A 17,778-nucleotide genomic window follows, 5' to 3' on the forward strand; every position below is an offset into this window, starting at 1 on the left:
GGGGGGGGGGGGGCATTTTTTTGCTCGCCTCTTGTAGCAACGGGCCTGAATGAGAAATTTACACGAGGTTTATCTAAATCAATGGATCTAAGCCAGTTTAAGTATGTATTATATTACCATTTTTATACGCATTACCTCCCTTAGCTATCAAATATTATATTATGATAAAGTCGTCTTGTTTCCGGATGAAAGCCTTCTGACTAATTTAATTATATTATTAGGTTGTATCGAAGAATATATTCACTAATCAGCGAGCAAACCGTTCTCCACGTATATTGAATTGACCTAGGGGGGGCCTTTTATATGAATAGATGGAAATTATTGTAAATAATCAAATCTTTATTCAATATCAGTGACTTTCGAATGTTTTAGGAGTAATTATGTTGGTCAAAAATAACTTTATATAACGACATCGGTTATATTAAATTGTTTATATATTATTCATGTTGATGAGGAAAGTGTCTTAGGGTTGGGCAGGCTTTTGGAAAATCGCTTTTGTTAAGCCTACGACAGGGCGGGATTTTTCTTAGGTCAATCAGGTGCAGAACAAGTATAACGTTAACTCTCTTGAGACTGGGGGTACAAATAGGGTACAGACTGACTAATTGGGACATCTATAGAGATTGAGATCAAGGAGAGGGGATTTGAAAAGAACTGTTTTAGGTTATTCCCTTGACTAAGTAAAAGTTGGCTTTAGACAATTGGGCAACCATTTTTATCCGGTGTGCATGGGCATTGATATTTCAGTCAAGTGATGACTTTCAGATGAATAGAAAAGGTTTACGGATTCCAGAGTAGCATTCTTGTGGTGACATCTGACGAGGGTTTTGTGCAACGACGTGAACGCATCGGGAGTTATGAACTTGAATGCCCTTCTCTTGACTCCCACCATTACGTCAGCTTTGTTTATTTTTCATTGATATGTTGTTCAAATGTCAGTTTTGAGTCGAAAGTCACTCTGATGTTCTTTTCCCGGTCCTTTTACCTTTGATGAGGTAATGTTTTGGGCCATCTCCTTTGGTGCATTGTCTGATTTACCCTGGTGGAATCAGTAGCCATGTATCACTCCATTGATGTAGTTATATTAGATCCTCTTGTAAGACCTGCCGATTTTGCTGGCTCCTAATACTCTTGAAGGTTTTAGTGTCGTCCATGAATAAGTAATCTGCGCTATAAGGGAGGTTGATTGATATAGAGGACAAAATAGTAATGATCCTATTACGCTTCCATGATGAACGCCACGGGACTGGCATGGAATCCGATGCTGTATGCGTATTTGGAACGATCTTCCAGAATTCCTATGCCTTTTGTTGATCAGTCGCGTGTATGGTACGGAGTCAAATGCTTTCTTGAAGTCCATGTATACTGCGTCCATCGTAAATCCTTTGTTAAGTGCTTCGGTCCATTCATCAATTACTTTTAGAAGCTGGGGGGAGGAGGGGGGCGACCTTTTGTTGATGAACCCGTATTGGTGATTTGAGGTTATCATTCTTCATGTGTGTCATCATGAGGTATCTTACAACATTCTCTATAAGTTTACATGCATGTCAGACTGAGGCCTGCAGTTGCCTGCAATTTTCTTGTTTCCTTACATAAAGATCGTCGAGACTCTCGCCGACTTCTACTCATCTGGGACTTTAGCTTACTTAACGAACAAATTCTTCGCTGGTATGATAAGTTCGTGATTGGTTCTATGTTCTGTTCACCAAAGTTGTTATTTCTCCTGCTTCTTCCCTAAGAAAAACATTTGGGAAGAATTTGGTCGGAACTTCTCCTTTTCCAATTGTTGGTTTCAAAAAGTTTATTAAGCTTATAACGTTCTTTAATAATAGGCTACCAGTGGGCGTATGTTATCTTGCCAAAGTGGTTATCTTCTCGTATTGTGATAGTTTTAATAGAATATTTTGATCCAATTAATTAGCCTATAAAACAGTCGACTATCCTATTAAACACTCGTATTTTCACTCGTAGAAAAATCGTTTGTAGGCTACAGAATCCTTAGTAATTATACTCATGCACACTTCATTTCTAGTATTAATATGTGTCAGAATGCACCATAAGCCTATATATTCTATTTTTCAAAATGTTTCTTTAGGCAGAGCACTCTCAAACTCGCCATGCAAGGCTTGTGCCCATGTCGCTTCCAGAGAGCATGCTGCATTTTGACAATTCACATGTGTAGCCTGCCCTCAGTCTTAAGAGGTTGACTCCGGAACTGGTTTGACCCACTTTTTACTCTCATATTATCAGGACTTGAATCTATTAATTGTACCCATAGAATCAACTTTAGTTAGCCTACTAATCATGTCATGAAAGGCTTTAGACCTGGGCCTAGAGTTTCTGGCGAAATTTTGTCCTCATCAGTCCAATATTCGCCCATCCCAATAACCACGTATTTCTTCAAATACTGACATTATAATGATGTAGATGTCTTTTGTTTGATTTCCGATAACAATGGGGAGTAGAATGGTTTCAATTTCTCGAAGTACATGCACTGAAATCGGAAAAATGTTATCATCAAGTGATATCTGGAAAGCTCATCGCATTTCATCCCGCCAGGTGACGTCACGATCTGGCCACTGAAAACCTAACTTGATATCCGCCATTTTGGTTTGTTGTTCGTGGTGGCTTGTTGAATGATCTCGTGTATTTCTTCAGTCAGCGATATATTTAGCGACTAGAATAACATACGTGTATTCGTTGATTACGGTATTTATTATTTTTAACGAATTTTGATTTAATTGTATGCATTTTAAGTTCAGACATTGGAAATACGTAAATTCCCGATTCTGCGATTAGCAAATGACATTTCCTGTTATCAATGTTGATCGAATTCAGTACTGCGTTTGTCTTATTAATGATAAAACTTAATTTATTATATTGAAATGTGACTAAATTGTACCATTTGGTTGTGCAATTGGCTTGCTGTATATAATTGATCTTAATATCACTGAAATTTGTCGTAATTTTGAAAATTTTGTCTACCTACAAAAGTAGGTCAACCGGAAGTGACATGATTTCGACATGTTTTCGTGGCCTAGCATGCCTAGATCAGCCATAATTTGTCTGTAGAAGCATACTTTGTTTATTTATGGTCATTTTGGTGTGTTTGACTTGTATATTTGCATCTATACTTACAACCTTGAGGGCAAGGAAACAACAAAGCCAAAGGACAGTGTTTTGCAATTTTTGAGGAAGGTGAATTGTTTATAATAGACTGTTGCTTGTTTTGATGAGTATATTTATAACTTTCAAGACTTCTACATGAAAAAATCAGATTCATAGTGACCTACATAATCATTGATTGATGTAGTACCAGTATACAGGTTTGGAGGAAAAAGTACTAACATAAGTTAATCATAGTTAGCCTAAGAAAATCTTGTAGTTATTTTTGCTATTTGACATTAGTCCATAAATTTGTTTTCGAAAACCTGTTAAAATGTGAAACACCGGTACTGGTATGAAATAAGTTGTAAGAAATTGTCTTGTCATTATGGAAATTTTTGTCGCCTGAATATTGGACTGGTTGAAATTTTTAAGGGAAGTGGATGTATTTTGCGATTTCAATTTGAAGAAAATATAAGCTTATAGTGTGTAATTATGAAAATAGCAATTTTGATAATCGAATCATAATATGGAATCCCCTCAAATATCATAACGAAACGAATTTGTAATTAACATAATTTTAATTAGATTGGTTGAAATAGGTCAATTGTCTGAACTTGTCTCGAATTGTAGACATGATAATAAGTTTTGCAGTAGTTACTTCAGTAGGGACACAGGCTGAATTATATAGGTCAGTTGTCTGAAAATCGCATAGCATGAAACTCTGAACAGCGAGAATTTTTTGTTATTGTTTTAATGTTTCTATATTTTGACTTACGTTAAAATAACCAGTTGACTTTCTAACCAAAATTATCAGTCAGCAGCTAATCAATATGTCATGAAAAAGCTGCTTAATTATAGGGAGATTCTGATACAATTTCAACTTGTTGAACTAGGTTTACTATGTGCAATATAATATCTGAACTGTTTATAGTTTTTATACATTTACCTGGTTACTGAGCCACCATTGAAAACATCAAATTTGAGAATTGCTGAATTAAATAATAAACTTACATAATGTTATTTTTGCATGAACCTTGTATTTTGTATATGGTCCTGCAACTCTTCACTTCTGGAGGTAAAAATATAGCACAAGTGTTTTAATAAATAGACAAATCTTTTTGAGCCGTTTTTTTTACCAATCGTACCTTCGTTTCAGAAACAGGAGTTTTCAGTTGATCCAGTTATATATTAGAATTCTCAGTCGATCCAGTTATATATTAGAACTCTCTATTATTCCATTTATGTATTAGAACTCTTAGTGAGAACACTCAATTGATCCAGTTATATATTTGAACTTTCAGTTGGTCCAGTTATATATTAGAACTCTTAGTGAGAACACTCAGTTGATCCAGTTATATATTAGAACTCTCAGTTGATTCAGTTATTCCGGTTGATCCAGTTATATATTAGAACTTTCAGTTGATCCAGTTATATATGAGAACACTTAGTTGATCCTGTTTAATATAAAAACACGCTGGTGATCATGTTTTATATTAGAACTGTCAATTGGTCCTGTTTAGATACACTTACATATTAGCTTGTGCTTTGGCATTTGGCAGTGAATTTTACTTTTTTTCTTAATTTTCAGATGTTTGTATGAATACCAACTAAAAGATGGGCAATGGTTATTATAGAGAAATAAATAAAAATGATTTTGGAGGCTGTAATTGAAGAGAAGAAATTCTCAGGACTATCTCCTTTAAAGTTTGAGGATCTGTTTGATATGGTAAGTGTTTGTGAAATTTTTTGATTTTTGTCTAAAGTGATTTGTGAGGTTACTTTACAATTTTTCTTTTCAATGTTAACTCATTAGCCATGACCATCACAAGATTCTCTATCTACACCTTGCTTAAGTCCAAAGTCTTGCCTCCTTTTGTTTAAAACTGCTGTAACAAGAGAAAATGATGAAATTTGATTCCAATTTTTTTATACGCCCACATGAAATGGGGGGTCGCACATTGCCGTCACCCCTGTCCGTCCATTTGTCCGTCCGTCCACAATTGCTCGTAAACATCTACAAGGCACAATTCTTGACTGATTTCGACAAAACTTGATATGGTTGTTTGTAATCACCCAAGGATGAACCCTATTTAAAATCAGAAAGATCGAAAAATAATTAATATGAGTTATTGCCCTTGTTCTTGAAAACTCGTTCAATTTTTAGCTCGTAAACACTCTAGAAGGCACAATTCTTGACAGATTTTAACGAAACTTGGCTTGAGTGTTTGTTATCAATCAAGGATAAAGCCTGTTGAAAATCAGAAAAATCGAAAAATATTTAGTATGAGTTATTGCCCTTGTTCTTGAAAACTCGTTCAATTTGTAGCTCGTAAAAACTCTAGAAGGCATGATTCTTTCCGGATTTTGACAAAAGTTGGTTTTATTATTCAATACCGCGCTGAAGATTAAATATTTGTCTTCTAGAGTTTTCACGAGCTAAAGATTGAACACGTTTTCAAGAACAAGGGCAATAACTCATACTCAATATTATTCAGTATCGCTCTAAAGAGTTTAAAGAAGTATATGACTGAAGGTTGAATATTTCATACTGGTGATTGTTACTTTACTGCTCAATATTTTTATTCAAAATCAAAGCTGCCAGTGGGCGTATATTACCTTGCCTGGCAAGCTATCTTTATAGTCCTACGTGCTTAATCAGGTCTGGGAAATTCAGATCAAATTTAAACTGAAGTAGCAAATGTTTATAGGACCATATATCATAATATTAACTTTTTGGACCATATATCATAATATTAACTTTTATGTATTACTATTTACAGGATGAAATAGATGAAAGTGCATCCAAATCATCCCTTCAAGATGGTAAGTAGGCTTTATTTAAAGGAACTCATTGAAACTTTATTGATACAAGCGGTAATCAGAAACAAACAAGGCAAAAATAACTAAATGCCAAACTTTCCAAAATAGCGAGACCAGTGGTTCCCAAACTATTTCTGCCTTCACACCCCTCGAGCAATAACACGGACCTTTCACACCTCCAAAAATTTGAATCATCCACATTTTCAACATGTGATATGTGAGGTGCTCTCTCAATTCAAAATAAATTCTTCTCCTACACCAGTTGGCCACACCCCTTACACCCAAGTCCCACACCCCCAGGGGGTGAAAACACTTCAGGTTCTAGACCTACAAGTGTCTTTCAAGATAGAATCTAGAAATTGATGTACATTCTGACCTGTGATGATGTCTAGAGGTTGAATTAAACATTGTACGGTACAAGGTTATCAGAAGACACTTAGTAATTCCCTTCAATAACTTTTGCATGATGAAGTTGAAAACTTATCTTGACAACCTAGCTTAAGTTAACCGTGATCTTAACATATGAAATATGTAATAAAATCCATGTACTAACAATGGGAACCCCAAAACTTAACCTGAAATCCAATACAATATATTGGCATTACATAAGTAGCAGCTAATAAATCTTTATATGAATATATCATTTTCTTTCTTTTACTGATAAAAAGATGAAGTTCAGGATCTCTAGTCATCTAATTAGAGCAAGGGACTGATATGGAAGCACTCACTTCTAGGGCTGGATATCGATTACAAAATTGAGATTATCGATGACAGACTACCGATCAATAATCGATTAATAATCCAAATAATTTAATCGAGAAACCCTGTAAATACTACATTAAAAACATGCCAAATGTCTTAATTTCATGGTTTATTTCTGTGTCATAGAAGAATATTCTTACTGTGGGTAAATTATGTGCTGAAAGGAACCTATGTGAAAGAGATTACTACTTGTTAACGGGTACAGTGGAGAAAATGCTACTTTGACATATAATCGATTATGAACTTTAATTAATCGATTACTTCGATCATTTTACAAAGCCCTACTCACTTCTACTGTATGATGTTGTCTATCATATCATGGTATCTTTAAGCTTAAAGCAGCACCTTCACTATCTGTTCGACCAATCATACCTTAGTTACAGAAACAGGAATTTTGTTAGCTTGTATACATAATCAGTAATAGTGTTCACAGCTCACCGTCGAAATTTAAGCCTTCAAATCCATTAGTATGCATAATTTTTCACATTTGAAAGTTAAAAATATGACTCAAATTTTAGTGAGACTATGCCATATATAGACAAGTGGTTGCCTAGACAGATACGCCCACTTTCCTGATACATTTTCCATATATCAAGGGCAATCATCTTTCTGTTTCAAATCATACCAAAAATCTAATTTGTGCAAGATGTTGTTGATTTAAACAAACACACATTATTTAATAAAATTCTGACATAAAACTGTCACCTCTATCGCGTTAACAAGCCAAAAAATGTTGATGCAATCAATTCCTTTGATCGAAAAATTGTCTAATTCAATCTTGACTAAGATCTCATTATAAATGATCATAGCAAAATTTCATTTAAATCAGAGGAAAATTGTAGTCTCTTGTTGTCAAATAAATTTTGATGTGTTTTTCATAAATCAAGGTAAAAAACTGTTCATCGAAAGATAGCCAAATTATAATGTGGGTGTATAAAAACACATATATAGGAATAGACAGTGAAATTTCGAGTTTGAGGTATATATATGAAGGGAATATGTGATTTTCGTGTGTTTTAGTACTTCATAAGACTATTTGAAGCACAATAAGGATCCAAATCAATCACTGGATATACTGACTGTTCCCCTTTAAATTGTCTTAGTAGAATTTAATCATTTCATATCAATGCAGAAATCCACTTATACAATTTATTTTTTTCGAATTTCAGATATAGCAACATCCAGTATTTCTCAACCAACATGCAGTAAATATGGAGCTGATTTTAGCCCTATTTCAGTTTGTATTGAACTCTCCGACTCTGACTCAAGTACATGCTCATCACAAAGTGAGATTCTGGCTCGAAGAAAAAAAACAGCTCAATTATCAAAAAATTTGAGTCGTTTAAAAATTGAGAAAAGTGGAAAGGAACCCTTTCTGAATTATTTAGGTCTGGTTCCAAATGCCAAAGCTATCTCGATACAAAACGAAACTGAGCATAAAGATGTTGCTGACGTAGATTGTGAGATAATTGGAGTTGAGGGTCTGGATGAATGTGACAATGTGCCTATGACGTCACCCCGTACGCCTCACTCTCTGATGTCACAGTTGTCAAGAGATGTTGAAGGAAGTGCTAGGAAACGGTTATTTTCTCTATCTGAAAGTGTTGATCGACTCAGTGACTCTGAATTACATGATAGTGGAATTTATTTACGAAAGACCAGCATCCAAGGTTCATTACTTGGAATAGATTTCTCATCCTATCTTGGACAGCGAATTCGAAGACATGTGAAAGCAGACGTCTCAAATATTATAAAAAATCCAGAAACTTATTGTACTACTACTTGGATCAAAAATGACATGATTGAAAAATTGAGACATCGACAATCTGATTATCCAGTTACTTTTAGATTCAAGAAAAAAGGAAGTATTAGACATAGGCGATGCCATGAATACAAATTCAATGCTAGTGAGCGGCGTGAATTCATGCGTATTGCAAAAACTGGACTCAATAAAGAAGGACGTAGATTAAAGCGACTTATGAAAAGGGTGTCTGTTGTTTTATATCGTGTCAAACCTTCCGTGATTGAAGAATGGAGAAAGCCCAAACCAAAACCAATTTGGATTGATGATGACATCAGTATTGTTGAAATTGAACCTGCTCCTGGTAGCAGCTCTTCATTTTTTGGCGGTCACAATGTATCAAATAATCATTATTTAAATCATCGTGCTGGTCCATCAAACCAGCTTTGGCGCCAAGAACCTCGTCCACAATTTCTGGTTAAAAAAGACCAGAGATCCTCCGAGTTATTATTTTTGCCTTTGGCAGGACAAAATCGTAATATTTTTCCATACTCCAACAGTTGTATGCAGTCTAGAAGTGATATGGGACCTGCAAACAGACGAAAACAAAACTTTTCACAATTACGCACTGATCTCAGTCTTGTGGATTCTCTCCAAAATGGTAGCTCAGACTCAAATAGGTGTTTTCCATTCAATTATGGAGTTTCTAATTCAAGGTCCAATTTGAATGGAGCAAATAGTAACATTCTTGACAATTCCATTTTAAAACATCATTTATCCTCAGATATGTCAGAAAATATTCCAGCCTTGGATTTCAGTGACCCAAAAATATTTAGTCGATCTTTAAATCGACCTGGTCCACTATCGTCAAAAACTTCAAATTATTCGCGACCTGGTCCTTTATCGTCCAAAAGAGATTTCAAGACCTCTAGACCAGGTCCTCTCTCGTCCAAACAGGGCTCAAATCATCAACCAGGAAATAGTCTGGTTCGATCAAACAGTATCAGACCTGATTCACCCAATGTCTTGAATCCAAATGCTTACCCTCATCTTCAAAAGAATTTATTACAACCCTTAAATCAGAATGCTTTCTCCCAAAGAAATATCGCGCCAAAACCATCTGCTAGTGGGTCATTGGCCATTTCCTCTGTGTATAGCATATCCAGTGTCAGTTCGAGTGGCAGTGCAGTGAGTCATTCAGCAGTGTCGGCTAATTTAAACATACAAATTGGTCAAATTGGATCGTTGACTGGAGGTACTGAAAGTCAAGTAGCTTATCCTACAGGAATAAAACCTAACGAATATCTGACTAATATTCCACCTAATTTATCTCTTTCCAATGTGGCTTCTTGCAAATCTTTGTCGGTGAGCAAAATGGCTGAATATGTGGTAGAAAAGAATGTTGATAGTGATACGAACGAGGTTGTTGAAGTTATTTGTATTGAAGATGATGATTAGTCCCAGTAGTATTTATTTTGTGATTTGATAGCATGAATAATTACATGACTGAATTTTCAAAGCTTTAAAGATGGGTTCCATTATTTTTTAGTGTCAAATTAAGCAAACTATTTGATTGTTATTTCAAAGTTTATCATGTATTATTCATATCATTATGTTCTTATTGCATATTATTGAGAGTCCATGTATGTACAGTCTGGATAAACAAAAAAAAGACTTTTTGACATTTCTTGATTGGTCACTTATTGGAATTCGGTTGGTAATTCTCATCTAATTTACCTAATTATGAACACCTCTACTTCCTATTCGTATAAGTATTAACATTTTTTTTTTCATAAATGAAAATAAGGGAACCCATCTTTAAGTCAGTCAAAAATAAATGGTGTATTTTAGGAATGATTAAACAGCAATTATACAACTTTATATCCACATGCATTGAATTCTAAATCTTTATAACTTTTCCTATAACTTTTCTTTTGTATCTTACAACATTGAAAAATCCTGCAATCACAGTATAATCTCTTGATCATTTTGATTCACGGATACATCCATCTTGGAATGAATGACCTTCACCTTCTGTAAGAAGTTTAAGGGATTAGTTGTTATGGGCAATTTGGATTATACTGGGTTATAGCGCTGTCAGTGTGACGCGTTTTGTACCGCATCTCATCGCTTCAGAGTGTAGTGTGACGCTACCAAATTGAATGGGCTATATCAAAAGGGAATTTCGGGGATTGCTTTCGGTTTAAAATCACTTTCAGTGTGAACTCCATATGACACAGTATTTTGCACTGTTTGGAAATTAGAAAGAAAAAATGCATTTAGAAGTGAAATGTAAATACCAGATCAATATTTATGTTTGTGTAAAATATGAATGTCTGTCATGTTATATTGAAAGGTTGATATGTATTTTATTTGTATATTTTATATTGAAAGTGCTATATTTAATTTATTTCCTTGTAATATGGTATATACAAATGTTATTTATTATTTTATGATCTTCATTCAAAACATTTAACTGTATATAGGATTTTCAAGAGCTTTCAATCCATTTCTGAATTAAGAAAGTAAAAAAACTTAAAATAAACTTTTTGGAACCGTTCAAGTTTTGCTAATAAATCTTGTGTAACATATTTGGAACATTTTAGTGTAATAAGTTTTGAGTAGTTTTAGAAAAGAATATTTTTTTTCAACTTTCAGGTTTCCTGCTTAAGGTTGAATATTTATCAGCTGGTCAACTTTTAGGAGTTGTAGGATTGCATTTGAATCTGTCAAAACAATTTGTAGGCTACATTCAGTTTATCTGAGCATAATGCAATTTGGTTATATTCCAGTTTGATTGTAACGTAAGTCATCTGTGATCTGATAAAAAATTGTAATGTACGTGGATAACATATATTAGAAATTTGGGATTTTCTTTGTTAAAGATTAGAGTACATTGTCAAACGATTGGTTAGCTTTAAATGTCAGAATTAGAAAAAAATTTGTCACATATGGATTGCAAGTGGAGTAACGGTAGATAAAACATGAAACATAAAAATTAGATCTGTAGTTTACCCTGATTGGCTTAACTCAATACTGAGAACCAGCAATCTAGAACTGGTAAGTCTTTTGGTGTAAAAACATACCAACCTAAATTTTTCACAAGACATATGAGACCTGGTAGTGCCTAAATAATCTTTAGTTAAACAAATATGAAGAAATATGCCCAACGCCTATTATGTTCTCTAAACACTGGGGAAATCAATATATATATTATGATATACGATAACAAAATATTTTCACTGTTTAGAAGTGATTAAAACATAAATTGTAGAGCCATATAGAAATATTAAATCAGAGCCTAAAAAAAAAACATGTTATTCATCTTCAGACAACAACATGATTCAAGTTCTGTTTTAATATTTCTTTTATAATATAATATATTATATTTATAGATACATGATTATACTGAATGGATGTATTGACTGAACTGATAACACAAAAATTATACAACCCAATCCCTTTAAAATATAACACATGATCAAATACAAAAATTGTATGTTTCACAGAGTGTATGTTAATTATTTGAATATATTGATTGTAAATATTATATGTAAAAATTATACAGAAGATTTGTATAATGAAATAAATATCTATTATTAAGCTAACTCTTATTGAAACAAAAAAAAAATCTGTACAAACAACAAGACACACAGCCTCTGTGAAATTTAGTCTAGTGCTCTGCAACATGCCTAGAACTCCGGTTCCAACAGTATTGGTCAACATCATGAGATACAACTAGATCAATTCATGCCTGACCAAACAGAATGTGGCTCAGTCTGTAGCTTATTTAGCCTCATCTTCACAATGTCAAGTTGTTACGAACTGTGACTAATATATTGACTGCAATAGCCACTATTTATGTATCAAAGCAGTTTGTAAATACAAAAACATGATTGGATTGTGCAATAGCAAATATAGCCAATCAGAGCCCTTGACTGAACTGGTGAGATGAAATATTTGACACAGTAAGAAAGCTTGGGTCTGACCCTGGATTTTTGGCCCAAACCAACTTTAACGAACAGTTGCTGATTGATTTATAAGTTGTCAAATTATCTAAACTGAATTAAATTAATTTGCTACCCTCATAATACGTCACTTTTTCATTATATCGACCACAATGCAATTTTAGAAAACAAATATCTTGCTATTGTTCCTTAAAACCAAATATTATAAGACTTAATCAAATTTTGTTTCTGATTTTGATTTATACATGGCATATTGTATTAGAAAATTCTTCGAACACCCAAAAATTTCCCCCTTCCAAATATTGCTGAACAGAATATACCTTCAACATCCATAGAAATTTTAAAGTTAAAACCATAAAAAAGAACTTTATTATAAAAATATTATCACAGTAAGGTAAAAGAAGATTCATAGTATGTACAATATGGATGAGGAAACAATGAAAAACACTACTTGCAGAATATAAATAGTCCTAACAAAATATAAATACCTCTTAGAATGAACATAACATTTCAAGTTTCAATCTTGACTAATAAGAGTATATTCATCAGTGAACATGTCAGGTGTCATAACTTAACAACAGAATCTCTGTATAGGATGACAAATCCATTAACTAAGTGATAACTGAAAAGCCTTAAAAATATTTATCATTTTTCAATACTTACATGTAAGTTTAAGGATAATTAAGCCGCCAGTGCGGTGTTTGATGCAGGATTCTCGATACAGTAGAAAATAAAAGTGAATCGTATCCGCAACCTGTCCGGACCAGTTCACTTCTACTATTTTCTACTGTTTATCCAGCACAGTTCAGAGCAGTTCTGTGGTATCATTAAGACACCAGCCGAGCCAAGAGATGATAAAAATTCAAGACTTTTTGTTTGTATGCCCTTGTGAAATGTTCGAAAGAAGTGTATGACTCAAAGTTGAATATTAAAATCAAAGCTGACAGTGGGCGTATATTACCTTGCCTGGCATGTTGTCTTAGCCAAATTCAAAAGTGTAAATTTTTTTTTGTTATCCTAAGAGGTAGTGTCATTGGTAAAAGACGACATTTAAGTGTCTTGAAGTACATAATAAGAAATTCCAACTTTTTGGGTACCAATTCTCAATTTTTCATTTACCTTCTGAATTTCAAACAAATTACAGACCACTAATACATGGTAAAATTGATATACAAAGAATATATTGCCCTAAAAAAGCTTTTGTGCTATAATACTATACACTATGTTATTATCATTTTTATATTCATTCAACCTAAATTTGAAAATATATGTTATACTGCATAATACTTATCCTATGCTTGACAATGCAGTTTTTTATAGTGTTTTAAAAAACATGGTACATGATATATTTCATTGAGATTTTGTCACAACCATAACTTACAAATAACACATGGTTTAAAGCATACAGGATAAAGGTGCTGCCCTGTGATTAGTCATATTATGCATATATTTCACATCAAAATTAGCCAGAGCAAAAAGAAGTTCTCATATAGATAAATTCCTAAACAATGCTTGTATATATCCAGCAACTCAGTTATTTCAAAGATAAAATGTTAAAGGATAGCTTACACATTACATCATCCAATTATTAAATAATGGAACACAATTTTCACTTTTACCTAAATTATCAATATGTAAATCGTTGAGACGTTGTGTGCTACCACTGAGAATACCATTATTGTTCTATGGCACTTTAACTTTTATTTGGAATTTATACCCCTAAATCTTGCTTAAGGATTATTAATATCTATTAGTCAAAGCAATAATAAAATATTTTCACTAGTGGTCAATACTTAAATAATAGAACGATATAGAAATATTAAAACAGAACCTTAAACATGTTATTACTCACAGTCTTCAAACAACTCGAAGATCACACAGCTTGAAAGGGAAACTAAGTGACAACATGTTTCAGGTTCTGTTTTAATATTTCTATTAATCAAAGCTTCAATAACCACACCACACCACACCACAAATTTCATATCTTTGAAACATCCAAGGGGTGCATTAACATCATGGTGACAATGTTTATTAGAGAGAGAACATAAGGCAAAGTCATTTTCCAGCCTATCTGATATCACTGTAGGCTGGTGGTGGTTCCTGAGAGTCTTGTACTGGATTATAATGTGCTCCTGGTCCACTCGCAGAACCTGTAGAATATCCTTGAAAACCAGGGTCATCATTTACTTGTACAGGTATCATAGAGTATGCAGGGGCTTGGTTATTAATGTCAATAGCCTGTCCGTATGTATTGGAGGCATACCCCATATCACTTCCTCCCCATTTATGAGCACCTGAATGAGAACCTGATGCACAAGCTGGATGATTTTCACTGCTCACTTCAGAGTTATAACAGTCCCCACATGTAAATATTATATAAACACTAACACAAACAATAACAACAACAGATAGTATTCCTAATACAACCAGTTGGCTATCAGACATCAACTCTGACTCTACATTTTCTGAAATACACAACACATGAATATCTATAATCTATTAAAATAATTTCTGTAAGTTCTATCTGTAAAATGGTTTTAGGCTGTGATCTTTGTGTTTGTTTTCCCAGCCATATAGAATACATAAAACCAAAGGCATTATTCTCCAAATGGGCATCTTAATAAAAATATTTGGCAAGACTCTTATCAAATCAGTCTGATCGAAATGTGACAAATCTTTCATTATGTTTCATATCTGATATAGCCACTTCAGTTAGGGTCTAACAACAGCCATCTTGACCATTTCTCCAATTTACCTTTTGACCTAACCTGGTAAACACCATGTCACAAAATCTCAGCGCTTGAGAAGGTAGAAATTTGATTGGTTAAAGCAGAGGTCATCAAGTTCAAAAGGTTAATTTGACACATGTTCAAGGCCTTAACTGAAGTGGCTATATTAAATAACTAATAAAAAATAATGGAATGAACGTTTGGTCTAATTAGGCTGCTTATCAGATTTGACACAAAATTTCCTGATGACAATAAGTTGGAGCTTTTTACTTACAGCTGTAAAACCACAAATGATTCATGTATATCAATGATATCAGTGTATCAATGATATAATAATTTTACCTGATATAGCAGCAGACTGTACCAGTTGAAAGACTTGGATTAATACCAAATAAAATATATTTCTATGCATCTGTTTTGAATATTTCTGAAAGTATAAACATGCTCTATAGGCCATAAGCCTACCTCAAAAATGCAAGACATTTTCTTTTAATTTCTATAACAGGATGGGTTAGTTCTTTGTTTTTCCAGAGAATTTTTTTCCTGACATTTAACATTGGCCGCTCAATTATGAGTTTTTACACACCTCCAAAGGTGCGAGTTTTTTAAACCTATTTATATAAATCAGATCAGCAAATACCCAGATATATTCATACCATCATTATCCCCCTGTACCATTTATGTCACATCTGTGATTCAATCAAAGTTTTTTTTTATCAAAATGAATCTCTCGTCTGTCATATGAGACTGCATGAGCAAACAAATTAAAGGTGATGCAACGGTGATGCCAAATACTAATTAACAGCCATCCTAAAGGTAATCTGACTTATGTTTTAAAAAACGCACCTTTGTAGTGGGGAAACCCTATAAAACTAGGCCTAAATTTTCTTACTCCACACCAGCCGATAAATGTCAAAATAGGTATCAAGAGGCAGGGATAGAGTCAGATGTTTTGGACTAGTAATGAAGGCTGGACGAACAAACTTTTTTTTTGAGAATGAATAAAGAGTTAAAGACCCTTTCTCCATGTATCATCATTGACTTAGTTTTAGTGTTATAAAAACAGATGATAGTAGCTCGAGTATATTATTGATAAATGTTTTATTTTACAATATTTCAGTACGATACCAAATCTAAGTAAGGATACAAACCATGGAAGACATCTTCAAGATTCGACAAATGTCATCTGTAGAACGTAAATTACAACATAAAGCAGTAATATCCGCAAACTTTTCCAGAGATTTGTTTATTTCGACATTTTAGGTCAGGTTAGATTAACCAGTATTTTGTTAGTCCACTAATCTTGTTTAAGTGACAATGAAGACTATCCAAATACAAGGGAGGCCACCCTAATTCATAGCACTAGACAACAGTTATTGTTCTCTTAACAAATATTTCCGCATTAGCAGATAGACGCAAAAAGCATCTGATGTTATTTCTCATCCCTATGATTTAAACTCATCTGATACTGATTATGTCCTCATAGTTGTTCTTCTGGCAAAATAATCATACATTTCTATTATGTCGTGTGTTCTTACTTTAAAGCTCATTACTAAATTTCATTTAGAGTACTGAACTAATACATTAATAGTAATAGCTGGGAGCAGATGCGCCATTTTTCGTTTTATCACCTTTGTCTGAGAAACGGGAATTTTATAGTAAACCAATCAGTATCGAGATTTGAGTCCTCAAACCCATGTATGTATGAAAATTAAAAAGGTGAGTCGTCTTTTCTCGAGACACTGCCATAAAGAAAAGACATCTATAGAAATAGGAAAATAAATTCCTAGTTTGAAATATTTTTGAAGGAATTAATTATTTCTTACATTTCTAGTACTATTTACTTTAGCTCAAGTAAAAAAAATGGGGACTTAGAATTCACCTATGGATAGGACATTTGATTTTCTCTTAAAAATGCAAAATGATGGTCAATTCTTATCTTGGAGGGAGAATTTGAGAAACTCTTGTACACCTATTGCACTACCTCAATATAAATTCATTAGTTACAATTAATTCATAAAACAGTAACAATTTCATATCTTTTAATCCAAAAACAAAAAATATTAAAATATATGACAGCACAATTCCATTTTCAAATAAAATTTGAAAAAAAAAACGATTATTATGAATATCATCACAACAAAAATCAAATACAAAAAATGAAATTAAAATTTTGAATGAGACGCATAATACACAATGTTATTCAGGAGTTATGATATGGTTGAAATATTTTGTTACATCTCACTGGCACTTCACACTAAATGATTTTAAAGGGATTGTAAAGTGTTTTTTCTAAATTTTTTATGTGCATTGAGCACACTAGCATCAATTTGCCTTCTTCCCATTTTAATCAGGATCTTTGGTTCCTGCAATGCCACTGAAACTAAGTGTTTGATGTCCTTACTAATTGCAAAATATGCTTTAAGGCCCTTCATGATTAGTGACACTTAGTTTTAGTGGAATTGCTGGAACCACAGACGTCTGATTGAAAATTGGAATAGTGCAAATTAAAGCAGAGTTCATGATAGACATTAAAAAGTTCTATAAAATTCTGATTAAAAAATTGAGTAGCATTTTCACATATTTTCCCCTAAAATATGTAAGATCTGCTTATATTCTAAACATAAAATGTAATCATGATTGTGGTTGA

At 33.3% G+C, this 17,778-nt stretch overlaps 2 protein-coding genes across 2 annotated transcripts; one reads left to right on the plus strand and one right to left on the minus strand.

The window, feature by feature from the left end:
• Nucleotides 1-4,756: 4,756 nt before the first annotated feature.
• LOTGIDRAFT_238732 (hypothetical protein) lies at nucleotides 4,757-9,889 on the plus strand (the record flags this gene model as incomplete). Its single annotated transcript, XM_009051343.1, has 3 exons — nucleotides 4,757-4,834; nucleotides 5,889-5,931; nucleotides 7,860-9,889. The coding sequence occupies 3 exons, from the start codon at nucleotides 4,757-4,759 to the stop codon at nucleotides 9,887-9,889; spliced, it is 2,151 nt and encodes a 716-aa protein (XP_009049591.1).
• A 4,577-nt stretch (nucleotides 9,890-14,466) lies between these two features.
• On the minus strand, nucleotides 14,467-15,611 carry LOTGIDRAFT_173571 (hypothetical protein; the record flags this gene model as incomplete). Its single annotated transcript, XM_009051344.1, has 3 exons — nucleotides 14,467-14,864; nucleotides 15,471-15,555; nucleotides 15,594-15,611. The coding sequence occupies 3 exons, from the start codon at nucleotides 15,609-15,611 to the stop codon at nucleotides 14,467-14,469; spliced, it is 501 nt and encodes a 166-aa protein (XP_009049592.1).
• Nucleotides 15,612-17,778: the final 2,167 nt, after the last annotated feature.

Source organism: Lottia gigantea (assembly GCF_000327385.1).
Source record: "Lottia gigantea unplaced genomic scaffold LOTGIsca_164, whole genome shotgun sequence".
Lineage (NCBI taxonomy): Eukaryota > Metazoa > Mollusca > Gastropoda > Lottiidae > Lottia > Lottia gigantea.